Below are 15,246 nucleotides of genomic sequence, written 5' to 3'. Positions count from 1 at the left end.
TTACAGTCAGCTGCTTGTTGCACTCATCCATTTTTAACTTTCTGTAACAGGCTCTATAAAGTTTGACATAGTTTGACATACTGTCACATGTGTGTGTGTGTGTGTGTCCCACCTTGCAGATCTTGTAGAGGGAGTCTTGTCCGTCTCCTCCAGTGTCTTTGAAGTAGTCGTGAGCTGGGAATGTCCTGTTGATGTCCCTGGTGATGGCGCTGTCCTGAGGAGACTCCTAACGAGGACAAAAAGACAGAAGGATCCAGGTGGGTGAACACAAGTCGCTTTTGAGTCCACATGACTGTTTATTAGCAGCGGGCTGATGATTCCTCGGAGGCCCAGCAGTGGTCAGTGTTCCCACTGCTGAGGTCTCCTGTGCGGTGCAGGATGAATTACTGGTGGCACAGGCTGTTCTCTTCTACGGTACACACTGTACACCTCGTTCTGTCCATCTCAGGTCTGGTTTTAATCAATTTAGGACATGACAAGTCATTCTTAGCTCAGATAAATGATGCTATGAATGGCTACCAAGAATAATAGTGCCCACTGTAAAGAAATAAATACAGCATGTCTTATAAACACAGAGGGAGTGTTATCATTTATCATGTTGACTCAGAGAAAACCTCTGGCACAGTGACCCACTTCAGCCCGGTATCAACAGGGAGGTCATCTGATAGGAAAACAACCAGAGAGTGAAATACTGCGCTGTTTAAAACCCAGCTGATAACACAGAGCTTTAGCTTTCACCATCACACCCTCTGCCGCTACCGACCTGATCTGAAACAGAGCGAATCAACCCTCAGCCTGGACCTGAGCCGTCCAGACACCTGCCAACAAAAAAAACCAAAAACAGGAAGAGCCACCAGCACCACAGCGTGAGGGACCGAGGACGTGGCTTTGCTGTGATATGGCACTAAGTGGGGATGTGACATGTCCATCAGCCATAAACACACTTCTCTGGGATATCCCTCTACTGTGATCTCACACACACACACACACACACACACACACACACAGATCAGTAACTACTCCAGACTGGACTCTGAACGAGCAAAGATTAATCACACGTCGCTTCATGATTGATGATCACAGTATTTGGACCAAACAGCCTCTGAATAAGTAATGTTACTCCAACAGCATCACATGACAAATCAAACACACACACACACACACACCTTCGCTCAGCGGCTCTGAGGCTCAGACTGGACGGGAAATTAACCAGATACTTTCCAAACGTTTCCACGACACTCTGGGATGTCAGGAAGTGCTGCATGAGGCACTTTCACAGCACTGAAGATCAATATAACCTTTACATTTCCTACAAGAGACACCATCCTCAACACTTTCCATCTATATTACATTAAAAACATACTTGTAATGAGTTATAATCTCCTTATAGCACTGCATCATCAGTATCCATGATGCTTTATAACATTAATCAAAATCATTTTAAAGTTATTTATGAAGGTGGAGCATCAGTATCAGTATTATATTCACTGTTATAATGCATCATAATGCAGTTATAAGTTACTCAGTGGTGCTTTTCAGTGTACTATTAATCTCTATAACTGTGATTATGCAGGTCTATAAGCAAACAGTTGCCCCCGATAAGTGTGTTAATAATGTATTACAGCAGTGGGCGTCACAGAAAGTGCTGCCAAACCACCCTGCCGCCCCCCCGCTGGTATCCAGAGCTGTATCCCTCACCTTTAATCACCACTTCTTCTCTGAGCAGCTAATTATACCTTCTCGGTCTGTGTGTTACTGTACCCGCCGAGCGCCTCCCTCTCTTTTTTCCAGGGTTTCTGTTCCAGCTTCCACAGAGGAAGAGAGCGAAACAAAAATAATGCAAGTATGAGAAGAAATGCAGGAAGAGAGGGATGCTGAAACAAAGTGGGCTGATGGGGATCAGAGAGCAACAACAGGGGGATTGTTTTTTTTTTAACGTCCATTCCTCGGCTTCCACCGCGCCCTGAGTGAGTGAGTGAGTGAGTGAGTGTGTGTGTGTGTGTGTGTGTGTGTGTGTGTGTGTGTGTGTGTGTGTGTGTGTGTGTGTGTGTGTGTTTAGGGAAGTCTGAGCCATGCCGATTGTTAGAGTGACTTTGGTCAGTCGGATGTGTTTTATATGTGCGGTGGTATGAACCATGACGTGCAGCACATGTCCCATCACTCATATCTTCATGTAGAGGCGCCGTCGCACCCCTTCGCCAACCAATCAGGTTGCAGCTCACATCCACGCTGTCCAGACTGATATAATAAATGTCATTTGATAAAAGCTAATAAGTGGATTCAAATAGGGGAGACTGGGGTTTACTCATCATCATCATCATCATCATCATGTCTTACATCAGTCGTTCCTCCATCAGAGGGAAACTGAAGCTCTCAGGTTGAAATGGGTTTTCCTTTAATTCTCATAAACTTATGCTGACAGGAAGTTATTAATCACAGGGTCAGATTTTTAACTTTTAAGATTTCTTAAGATAAAAACGCCAAATGAGTTTTGAACTGAACAGAATCGCCGCAGTGTGTTTGAATCATGATCATTTAGTTTGAATAATCCTCTGTATGAGAAGGAAAATGAAGGCATTTAAAATGTTTTATTAAAGCCGCAGTTTCAGCTCATTATAAATGTAACATCTAATTGGCAGTAGACTAAAACTACAGCTGTTACTTTTCTCCTTTTGATAAATGTTTGATCATGAAACCATTAATCGCCACAAACTTTTAGCACAAAAACAACAGTTGCATAAAAATGATGACAAATGAAAAATGTCTCCTCTAAAACTAATACAGGTCACAGTGACCTTTGACTCCTGATCGCCAAAATCCCACCGGTTCATCCTGGAGGCCAAACTTGAAGAGAATTAACGAGACAGACGACTCGTTAACACACAGGACTCTCTCCTGAGATCAGTTCATTAACGATTAGCACCAAAGTTTCAGTGTTTCAGCATCAGTAGAGATGAACGAACGCACACAGCCGGTCCAGAAATCTTCTTCTCCACTGAGGCCATTACACGAGGCCGCGGCCTCTCGGAGCCCGATAAGGATCCGTGTTTACACAAGCACCACTTAGCCTCACTTATCTGAAGTGCTGAGAGGACGCACAAAGACCTCTGACATAATGACCAATTAACTTCCCCTCCGTCCGTCTGCCTGCTCCCTTAACGTGAGCTTTGGAATGAGGGTAGCGTGAGACGGCAGAGAAAACACGTCCAGTGTGTCGTGGTGGTGGATGGAAGTGTGACGGCGAGTTCAGGCAACACAGAGACAGAAGAGTACGAGGACGGTGAAGGCCGAGCCCCCCCGCGTTACTGCATGAAGACCACGGGCAAAGACAGTAGTGTCATTATCATTACTGCGGTCTGAAGCTGTGAGTTAGAGGAGAACATCACTACCAGCCTTATGTCTAGGTGATATCTAATGAGCTGGAGCCAAGAGGTGGTTAGCCTAGCTTAGCATAAAGATGATCAGCAGAGGGGAACAGACCACCTGGATCTGTCCAAAGGTCCTCTAAAGCTCACTGACTAACCTTAAATATTCTTAAGGTTTTACATGCTGTAAAGAGAGCGGGCATGCTGATCCAGCCTTTATGCTAAGCGAGGGTAATAAGTGCATATCTCAGAACGTTTGAGGAGTTTAAACATGAAAAGATAACACTAATAAAAGCCGTCACCCTGCTTTTAACACCACGGCTGTCATATAAAAGTCACTGATGATTAATCATCGTACGTGCTGGAAGTTTCTCCATCACTGTCGTGTTGAACGGCGCCTTCAGTTAAAGTGGAAACTGAAGTGAGAATATTCATAACACCGTCTGAGGTTTAACGGTCTTCTGTTCAGCTGCCCGTCTAAAGCTCCCTCTGTCCTCACTGCCATCAAACCAGGAGAAGCCATTTTTAAAAAGTCTGTCAGACTGTAGGGAAATCAAACCGCATCTCTAAACTTAATCGAAGGACAAAACATGTTTTTCTCACAAACACAATAAAAACTCTTCACTGGGGGAGAGCCAAAAATGGCAGAGCTACACTGCGTGAGTGTGTGAGTGTGTGTGTGTGTGTGTGTGTGTGTGTGTGAAACTAGGAATAAAGTGCCGGCGCAGGGTTTCCGTGGGAAGGCTGGGTAGCTGGCCCTCTATTGTTAATGTCCCTGATTTTCTCTGAGTCAACACAATAGCTGACATGTCATTCTGTTATTCTTTCTCTGCACCAAAAGCAGCCTGCTAAGATGCCAAGAGGACGCGGGCAGATATTCATCAAGCCCGGTACAAACCTCGCTCCCCAAATTAAACAACCGTGAGAGCTGCACTCTGATTATTTCAGCCTTAAATTATAGAAGAAACAGGGAATGTGCTTTGAAAATAATTAGCGGCGTCTGCACAGATGTTTTCATCACAAACACTGAAGCAGACATGTTTAATTCCTCTGAGCAAACACCAGTCAGATAAAGTCCTCCAATAATCTGTAGTCGACCAAGCACACGCTCAGGCTACCCGCAGCGCCGTTTCCTCACCTCAGCGTCATCTATCATTAAATCTTAATCGTCTGTCTCATGCCCTACTTTTTGGGCCACTCGTGCTCTGGTGTGCTGCTGCTCCAGCTCCAGGAAACGTGAGTCTGGTCAGAACAGAGACGACACAAAGGTGACAGTGTCGACACAAGCTGCAAACAAACGAACGTGGCCATCACGTTGTTCTCCAGATGAGTCCACCATCGTTCTGCACACACAGACGTGAAGCCGCTGTAGTACGGTCCAGTTACAGCACGTTTATTTTCATCTGCAGCGAAGCAGCTGCAGTTCGGCAAAAGACGGAAAATTCTGTGTGAATCTAATCCTGTTAGTTTTCTTATCAGCTCCTCTTGTCGATCTCCAGCCTCAGAAACTAACGGCCTGTTTTCTGATATTTGTGACAAACAACACAGCGAGTGTATTAATGTACACGATGCTCTCTCTCACACACAGACGGTAGTTGAAGGGAGCCGAAACACACTGAGATAACATTACATTTATTTGCTCAGTACAGACACACAACATGTACATCTTGTAATTCCATACAGGCTCATCACCTACAGAGCGTCACGTGATGAAAAACATCTCATTGGTCAGAGTCTCACTTTCACCACAGCAACATTTAACATGTTTGACCTTCTGTTGTATCCCAACAGGCTCCTTCTAGAACAGCAAACATCTTACAAAACCCTCGACACCCCTGATGTATGAAATATAACTGGTTTTTTTGTAATGATCTCCATTTTCTCAATCTGGAATTTACAAATGCACCATTGTTCGATTTGAGCGGAACGTCTTTTGGAGCGCTTCCAGACCAGTTATGGCGTCTTAATGTGATAATTATCTGTGGCTCGGTCATGAGGCAGCCATTAGAGGGAGTTTGCTGTGGCCTGTTTACAGATTTATGAAACCACAGAGAAGAAAACCCAAAACAGGCGGAAACACAGGTAGGAAAATACCATTGTGTGTGTGTGTGTGTGTTAAAGTGCACAGTAAGAGTGAGGCCGTTCAGTCTCCACTCTAAGATCCAACCAGTATCCAGCTGGTGTGAAATACTTTTGCTGTTAATTAAAAAAGAGAACAATATGCTCCAACTGGATTTTGAATTAAATCTAAACTTCAAATAAGGCCCCAATCACTCTAATCAACTCCGAGTGTATCCAGATACCATTTACACATTTTTGTTCACACTGAGCCACAGACACAGTTTGTGCTTTCTGTAGCCGAGCGGGGACTCGGCTCGTTCCAGAGGCAGACAAACATCTGGCCCAGAAAGAGGCCATGCACCTCCAGCTGTTTGACTAAGACGCCAGAGGAGGAAGAGGAAGAGATGAAGAGGCAGCAGCCACCCTCTAATGTTTCTGGACGACTCGTTAAGGTGTGACATGAAATGGCAGCGACACACATTATCCAGCAGCATTAGAGGCTGTGAGCTATTTCAATCTTCCTTCTTTGCACCGATTTTATTTACATATTTTGAAAATCTAATCTGTCTAATAGCTCACTGTAGTTTGCACTCACTCATTATTGCACCAGATAACCAGAGTATCTGGCAGCAGTTTGAACCTACGAACGGCTTCCTAAAGCAGCTGCTGTCCACATTCCCTCCTGTTCCCTCCGATCCGACCCAACGCGGCTCCAAACCTCCACCAGCGTCCTTCCCTTGAGAACATGAGAGCGGATTGTTTTCCCACAGGAAAAAGGGAATGTGTGTGTGTGTGTGTGTGTGAACACTAATGTGGGCATGTTTTGGCATAATAATTTCCCAAGACACTTTGTCCAAAGTCTTATGCATTTTTCTAAGGACTTGTACCATTAACTGCTGTGGGAAATGTTTTGTGGTGAACTTCAAAGTCAGAGTCGTCTATACTGCAGATGTAGTAGAATAAAATGCAGCTTCAGCCATTTCAATAGGAACGCATGCTTCTGAACCTACTGACAGTCCAAAACATTTAGCACTTTTCACAACAAACAGGAACACAGTTATTTTACAAAAATACTCTTCTGTAGTTTGACAGTCAGACATTCAGTTCGCCAACGAAGGTACAAACAGGGAAGATTACAGTATTTGGCAACGCTTCACAGGTGACAGCCAAAATATTTAAAGACAACATGTGGACCTGCAGACCACCTCTGTCCTTCACACACACACACACACACACACACACACACACACACACACACACACACACACACACACACACACACACACACACACACACACACACACACACAGTCACACACAGTCACACACAGTCACACACAGTCACACACACAGTCACACACAGTCACTCTGCAGGGGGGTGATGAGCAGCTAACGAAGCACAGAAAGGCGCTAACTCGGTTAGCTCCCACACCAGAACACCAGAAACAGTCCAATTCAGCCAGTGGTCACATCCAAACACACACACACACACACACACACACACACACACACACACACACACACACACATAAATACATACAAACCAAATTAACAGTTTTGAGTCGTGTGTTTGCTCCTGAATATTTTCAGCTTTACAGAAGAGACTTTTTGAAGAGAGGCTGATTTTCTAATTACTCTACAAATGGACGATAGAGGTTATTCTGCACGTGGAATCCAGGCTGGCTAAAGGACATCTTCATCTCTGCACATGCACTTTGCAGTTTCACGTGTCTAGAAATGTTCCTTTCCATTTGCATATCAAGGCAACAGTACGTCACTTCCCACTGAGAAACAGTCATTCTCATGCACATAAGGCATCACTGAGCCCACACAGAGCGGCGGACCTCCACAAAGTCACAGTAAAACCCACTCACGGCTTCGTCTCTTAGATCAAAGATTCAGGACAAAAATATAATCCAAGAATATCTGTTGAACTCTCTTTGGTAGATTAGATAACGAATATAAAGATAGATTATCTGCACCTAAATAATCTGTGACGCTAACTTTCAAAATAAACATTTCACGACACGCAAATTCATTTCGTCTTATTATTGGTCTTCGTTTGTTTGTATTCAAATTAGGAGAGAAAAGAATCCACAAAACTACACACGGAGACAAGACGACACACACACACACACACACACACACACACACACACAGAGGAGTTCCTGAGGACCTGTGATCACATAATCCTCCTTTGTGTGTGTGTGTGTGTGTGTGTGTGTGTGTGTGTGTGTGCATTGATGCAGTCACACACATGCCTCAGGTTGTAAATAGTTCATTATATGCAGGAATATTTACATGTGACACTGAGGACTTCTCATTAAAATCGTCTCTGGGTTCGGTCACAGTTCAAGGGTCACCCGTCTAAAAAGATTTTTCCTTCAATCAAAAGCCGTTAAAGAAACCAGCCCAATGATGTACCAACAATCAGAGTACAATAAATACGTCTTTTCTTGTCCTGCTTGTCAGTAATGACATAAGTTTAGTTGCATAATCAAAAGAACAAAGGTGCTGTGACACTGACGAGGATTTTAGAAATTCATGAAAGCGAAATTCACTGAAAACAGATTTTGATTTGTATCAGGTTAACAGTCGTACACCAAAGCTGGGGAGCATCCACGTCATATATTACAAACAACAGGCTCAGCGTGGGAGTCCAAGACATGAGCTTCTGTCTTGTGCAACAATAAATAATCTAAAGTTTCACGCTTTATGAAGAGACGTCTTGATGACGTCAAACCAACAGTCACTCCAGTCAGTGCAAACACACTATAAAATGACGAGTGAACGGTGTCTGACCCGCATCGCTTCTCTTCTGGATGTAACAAATTCAGTCAACAGATACACAAACACTTCTTCAGTTTTAGTATTCAAACACTGAGAGCATGTGAAAACACGGCGGTCAGCTGCTGTTCTGTTTGCATTTAGCTCACACTGTGTTTCACATACAGGTCTTCAGACCACTCCTCTTGTGACATTTTGGCAAAATAACTTAAAATAAGGACTCAGTTCCCATGAAAGAAAAGTGAAATCATCAGTCACCGCTGTCCACACTCAGTTCAGTCTGCTGCCTCTGCCTGGCCATCTTAAAAACACCTTTCTCCTTCAGTGCTTTGCTCTGGACTCCGTGTCTGCCTGCTGTGCCGAGTGCAGGGAGGACGTCTGTGTAACCTCCAGCGGCGACAGAGACAGCAGTGGCAGATCAGCGCCTCCTTCCACCTCCTCACAGCACGTTTTGGCTTAAAAGAGGAGACACGTTACAGTAATATCACGTCAGGTGTCCTTTAAAAAAGCTCAAGCCAATTTCGGCACAGCAGCTTCTTCCCGTGTGCCCTCTACACGTGACATGTGGTGCCGATTCCTATTTCCCCGTGTCCGTATCCAAACCCCGGCCCTGCACAGCCTTTGTCAACGGAGCCCACGAAAGCCTTTTTGGTGTTTCTAACCCCAAATCCGCTGCCGCTGCGCTGCAGACAGAAGGAGCAGAGGCGTTTGAGGCCCTTCCTGAAGGCAGAGTTGGAGAGGCTGTAGATGAGACAGTTGCAGAAGCTGTTGCTGATGGCCAGCCATGTGGTGAGGAAGGAGGCTGCGGGGTGGTGGTAGACGCCCCCGCTCTCCAACAGAAAGTAGAGGATGTAGGGCAGCCAGAGGATGTAAAACACGCTCGTGATGCGGAACAGCACCATGGCGTACCGCTTGTCTGGGTACGTCGATGTGGGCTGCTGATATTGAGGTTGGGGTTTCTGTGGCTGGGGAAAGTGGGGCGCCCGCCCTTGCTCTCCTGCGCTGTTGTCCTTGACCACAGCCCCCCCGGTCGGTCCTGAACCCTGCGGCTGCTGCGGTCGGTAGCGTGCGTGGCGCTCGCTGATCTCCCGCGTGTGCTGCCGGCAGATCTTGAAGATGTTGGCGTAGGTGAAGCAGACGGTGAGAGCGGCGGGGGCGTAGAGCAGCGCAACGATGAAGGTCGTGAACGCCGGGTGAGTCCTCCACTCGACCGCGCACCACTCCACCACGTCGCCGTGGTAGCCCGGCTTCCCCCACCCGAGGAAAGACGGGAGGAACACCAGAGCGGAGTACAACCAAATCAGAGCGATGCAGCAGCGCACTCGGCAAGGCGTCACGAGGGACGCGTAGGTCAGAGGCCGCGTGATGGCGATGTAGCGGTCTACGCTCACGCAGGCCAACGACACCATTGAAACGGACTTCAGAACGGACACCATGTAGCCAAACACCTGGCAGGTGAGTCTGGGGTCAAGGCCCTGGAGGTGGTGGAGGAGGGACAGGGAGGGGAACAGGCAGCTGACCCCCACCAGCAGATCAGCGTAGGCCATCGTCTGAATGAAAGCACTGGTGGTGTGCTGGCTGAGCAGGGGGGCGCAGTGAAACACAAAGATCACCACCAGGTTACCGGAGATGATGAGAACGGTGAGGAGGAGTATGATGGAGACTTCAAGGAGGCAGGTGGAGAAAATCTGAGAATAGCCTATCTCAAGCAGGCAGAAGGGAGCGGATAAGTTTGACGGGTCAGCAGAGCTCTGGTTCAGTGGGTCCAGGGAGGAATTCATCATCTTGGGGAGGAATACGCGTCTGCGGGGCCCGTTAAGGGTGCAGTGGACCAAAGAACCCACTATTCTGTCAGGGAGCCGGCTGGTTCTGAGTGCGGCAGCGATGCGGTTTCAGTCCAAACAAAAAGCTCCATCCTGCGAATCCATGATGATGATGATGATGAGACTGCCGCCATCAGCCATTTCACATGGGGGAGGGATGGAGAGAACTGTGAGGAAGCTCCCCGGTTTGTCCTCAGCGCAGACAGCTGTGGTTTTACACAAAGGTTCGAAACCACCGGATCAACACACAGAAGTCACAGGCGTGTATTCCTTTTCTTCTTTTTTTTCCCCCAGTGAAGCAAACTTCCCAGCCGAAGGCACCAGGAGGAAAAAAAACAGACAGAAATGTGACTTTGTTTAAAGGAATTCCAGTCCAATCTGCGCCTGAAATGCCTCCGCTCCCTATAAAGTCAGAGACGTCTTCAACATCCGCTGCAGCTGCAGATCGAAGCTCCCTCTTATCAGTCCACAGAGTCACAGCTCCCAGTGAGAAGACCTTATTGTGTGCTGTGCTGCGTATATAAACTGAAAGAAGGAGCCATTAAACATCATTTCTCTGCTTTATTCCTCTGTCTCCGTTTCTTCTTCTTCTTCTTCTCTCTGCCGGTTTCTCGCCTCCTGACGCCACTCTCCCCAGGCCGCTGGCTCTTGTCTCAGTTTGTGCCCCGTCCTTCACAGTGAGATCACAGCAGACTGCCGTGAGCCGAGAGGATGAAGGCACTGCACATGCAAACACACCTCAGCTGTTTCCATCCAGAGGAGCAGCGACTGTGTCTGGAGTGGAGCTGAGGTAGGCAGGCATACCGATGCTGGGAGAACCCCCCCTGTTCATTTATCCTCCTTTGCCGTCTCTCTCTCTCTCTCTCTCTCTCTCTGCCTCTCTCTCTACAGAAACAGTGGCACTGAGGCCCCGCCCCCTCCCCGTGGCTCCAGCCAATGATCAGCCACAAGGGCACGAGGCTGCCTCCTTCCTCCACCCTCTCAACCCTCCCTGTGTGAGTGTGTGTTTCTCATAATCACTCCAAGATTCAAACACACTGTTTCACTCTGCCAAAATTAGCAACATTCAGCGTTAACTTAGTGAAACTCGACTGTTGACATCTGTGCAGCCTCACGTCCAAAAGACAGGACATTCTGGGCTGCGAGGAGCTGGACTTTGTCTTTCTACAGAGCAGAAAAGTGACTGTATTTGTTTTTAGTGGAACAATGACTGCAGTTTACAGGAAAGCGTCCTACAGTAAAGCAGGGACACACAGTACAGGACAGCAGCTCCCCCTAAAGCTCTGTGCATCCGAGCATGTTGAAAGTACGCCGCATACAGACCGTGCTTCATGTTGCACACAGGAAAAATCAGCTCTTATCACAGAGAAATGAAAAGCACGGAGACAGATCTGTGGTAAAAGCTCCATTATTTAACAAATAGTCGTTCAGAATCCATCATGTTGTGTTTTCTTGGCTGGCGTGTTCATGATATACTGCAGCGTCATAAAATCAGAACATTTTATTTGCGTTCACAGCTGTGTGTAATTAGCCACTGATCCACTAACACAGCAAGTAATTATGCAATTAGCAACTGGGGTCTGCCTTCAAGGCTCAAACTGCAAGTGAAGCTTCGGACAACAGAGAAGGTTTATCATCGATACTGTACAGCAGAACTTATACTCTTCCTGCGACAGCGTCCGTAGCCTCAGACCAGATCTCAGGAACATAAACTCTATGATGATCTTTAACTGCGATATTACTTCATGGAATACCTGAGGCGTGTGTACTAAATCCTGTGAAACGCGACTGGAGTGTCATGTGGAAACGTCATAAGCGAAAACATTACGTCAAACCTCTTCCTGACTAACTATAGCGAGAAACTCACCATGGCAACATGAGCAACAACAACAATAACACCATTCATACAACATGAATAGGTGTGTGAAACAATCTGACCTGCTCTCACACACACACACACACACACACGTGTGGCTTTTACAACGTAAACTTGTGTAACAATGGTACTTATGTAATGTATCATTACACTAATGGCCTACTTTCCTCAAGGGTCTTTTCATATAAAGGTGGTTTTTTGCTTTCTGTTGAACTTAACAAATCTCTGTGTGCACGAGTCTCTGAAAGAAAGAGAGAGAAAGAGAGGGAGCGACTGTGTGGACAGGACTAGAAGGCAGCTCATTTCACATAAAGATAATCTTATGGATGCACCAGAGCCAGCGTGCTGTCTGTGAGCACTGGTTGTATTTACACGTTCATGTTGCAGGATGTCTGTATTTGAACAGTAACTTTGTCCCCGTGTGTCTGCGTACATGTCCTCCTGTCTGTTTGGGCCTCAACAGATATGCACCTGCTCCAGATTTTGCATGCATCAGCAGATGCTGAGCCTCCACTTAGCAAGAGAGCTGCTTCGACACAGTCAGCGATACTCCGGTATCGTGACCTCACCGCGCATTTTTTAATCTCCAACATCAACAGACAGCTTTTCAGCACAGGGCCGCAAAGCTCCGAGCTCCGAACACTTTTTGTTCCATTTTCTTAAACAGGTTAGTCCCAGCGAGTCTCCATCAGCCCGCCCGCAAAGAGCCGCTGAATCTGTGCTAGAATAATTACCAGCCGAGTTATTTTTAGCTCACATGATGTGATGATTACATTTAATTACTCAGAACGCTGCGCTAAAATTAGAAACTTCAGTGGGTAGTAATCACCTTCAGGTTCAGAGCTGCACCGTCTTAATCTTAAAGACTTTCTGAAGACTGCAGAGTTTGTCTCGTGCAGGGAAATTTGGTGAAGCATGATGGAGGCCCAAACACACACACACACACACACACACACACTCACACACTCACACACTCACACACACACACACACACACACACACACACACACACACACACACACACACACACACACACACACACACACACACACACACACACCAGGCTGCAACTTTTTCTTCCCTGCAATCCAGACACACTCTCATGCTTTCATGCACCTCCTCTGCCCACCACACGAGGAGCTAAAAATAGACGACAGTACAACGAAAAGGGCTGGGAGAGGAGGAGGAGGAAGAGGAGAAGAGGATGAGGAAGGGAGCCAAAGGAAACACAGAGCTCATCAAAGACGTGAGGAGGAAGAGGCGGAGGAGAGGAAGGAACAGAACATAGGAGGAAGAAGGAAGAGGGTGACGTGCTGTCGTCCAGTCGCCAAGCTGAGCACAACTTAGTCCTGTTAGCTGCTGGACTTGAGCTTCCTCGCTGCTCGTCATCCTCTGAAGGACGAACTTCCAGCTGCTGACTAACAGCTGGCAACAACACAGTAGACCTAAACTCATGGAAAACAGATCTGATGCACTTGGGAAGGAAAAATCTGATGACTAAAACTGTATAAGTATAATCACAAGTGGGAAACAGGTTCTGTTGACCAGCTAAGCCAGTCACTTTTAAAAGATGGTGGTTACGCTCAGATTGTCGTTAATACCCTCCCTCCACCACCACCAGGCATGATACTGCAAAAACCGATCAGCTGATGCCTCATCTGAGGTTTTATTTATTATTTAGATACATGGCGAATTCTGAGTTTATATCTGAGAATGAATCCTGTTTATCTCACTGAGCCTCGAGCCAAAGCATCAAAGCATGAAGTGACACCAACATCAGGCGGATGTGAGAGTCCTCAAACCCATTCACGGGGTGCTATCTAATGTCGGAGAGTGGCTTCAAAGTAAAGCATTTCCATTTCTGCCCTGCAGACGTCAGGACAGCAACAGTGCAGGCGTAAACCTGCAGGGCAGAGAGACGGGCAGGCGCACAGACAGACAGACAGACAGACAGAGAGAGACAGACAGCAGCGAACACGACGATACGAGTGAGAGAGGCAGTGAGACGGTAAGACCGAACACAAATGAGCAGACAGGAAGATACACAAGATGACAGGAACACAAACAGGTCGAGGTGGAAGTCAGAGAGAGTCAGAAACACCAACGATTATACAGGCAGACAGACAGACAGGCAGGCAGGCAGACAGGCAGGCAGACAGGCAGGCAGGTCATTATGTGGGTCAGACAGAGGCAGACACACTGATAGTTATGAGCTCTCTACAGGAGGCTGTGTGTGTGTGTGTGCTCGTATACACACCTTAGGAGACTGTTCTAACATTATTCATCACACAATCTAAACATCACAAGTGTCTGTAAGTGACTAAATAACCTGTTAAGTCTGTGTGTGTCATCGTTAACGCTGTCAGCTCACTCCTCTGATATAAAGTCTGTGGATCATTAGCTGCAGCTGTTATAACCTGGTTATATGATGCTTTATATACATATATAAACAGTTATTTTCACTCTGTGTTGATTTGTGGATCTTGAATAATTCATTGCTCTCAGAGTGACTGCCACACACACACACTGTCAGTATGTTATTGGTCGTATGAATCGTACCTTTTCTTTCTCTTTACACTGATCTCATTATTATTGACACTTTTGCAGCTTGTTCTTGTGCCAATAAAGCTGTTTTGAATTGACGTAATGGGGATCGTGCCCACACTGCATGGACCACAGACTTTAGCAGACTGCTGGGCCGAGAGGAACAACATGATGTTTGGGAGAAAAAGACTTCAAACTAGAATTACATGACTTTATATTTGCTGTTACCTATTAGCTTTCCTCATCACTACCACGACACTGATCATGCTCTAAAGTAATCAATCAATAATCACAGACTCTTGCTGAGCTCCTGTTACTGCTGTTCCACTCACACACGTTGTCTTTCGTAACAACCTCCTGACGAAGATCCGCTGGCACCGGACCAGCCGGCTGCCAAAACCAATCATTTGTTTGCCAGACTTACTAACTCTGTCAACGACTGGCTTCTACTCACTATAATTTCTGGCAAAATGTGGGCCATGGCTGCAGCAGCCTAATGAGTTTATTGGTTACCGGTGGAGTGTTAATTAGTCAGCATTCAAAGTTAGACTGGGACTGCCAGTACTTGGCAGCAGCAACCCTGCTATCGGGGAGTTCATTAGAGAGAGCACAGGTCAGATGTCTACAACCTCTAACCCCGTTTCCACTTCCATCAATGCCCGCATTCAAATACGTGGATGAACACAGAGTTCAGATGGGGTCAGGGCACAAAAGAGGGCGCTAGCTAGGACATGATGTGCACACAGCGCAGCGCAGCACAAAGAGACACAGGCTGAATACAGCAGGCACAC

At 46.5% G+C, this 15,246-nt stretch overlaps 2 protein-coding genes across 3 annotated transcripts in view; both read right to left on the bottom strand.

Annotated features, from left to right (window-relative positions):
- Window positions 1-15,246, bottom strand: part of LOC139218631 (rab GTPase-activating protein 1) — a 62,464-nt gene that overhangs the window by 20,189 nt on the left and 27,029 nt on the right. For both annotated transcript variants that reach the window (XM_070850272.1, XM_070850273.1), the window contains one exon: window positions 113-226. In XM_070850272.1, the coding sequence (XP_070706373.1) occupies window positions 113-226 (114 nt within the window). The remainder of the gene's footprint in view (window positions 1-112; window positions 227-15,246) is intronic.
- Window positions 8,648-9,996, bottom strand: LOC139219129 (probable G-protein coupled receptor 21). Its single transcript, XM_070850930.1, has one exon. It carries the CDS (start codon window positions 9,994-9,996, stop codon window positions 8,764-8,766), a length of 1,233 nt encoding a protein of 410 aa, XP_070707031.1. The 3' UTR covers window positions 8,648-8,763.

The sequence above is a fragment of the Pempheris klunzingeri genome, chromosome 19, assembly GCF_042242105.1.
Source record: "Pempheris klunzingeri isolate RE-2024b chromosome 19, fPemKlu1.hap1, whole genome shotgun sequence".
Taxonomy (NCBI): domain Eukaryota; kingdom Metazoa; phylum Chordata; class Actinopteri; order Acropomatiformes; family Pempheridae; genus Pempheris; species Pempheris klunzingeri.
Note: the sequence above shows the minus strand (reverse complement) of the source record. Positions and strands in the feature narration are given on the sequence as shown.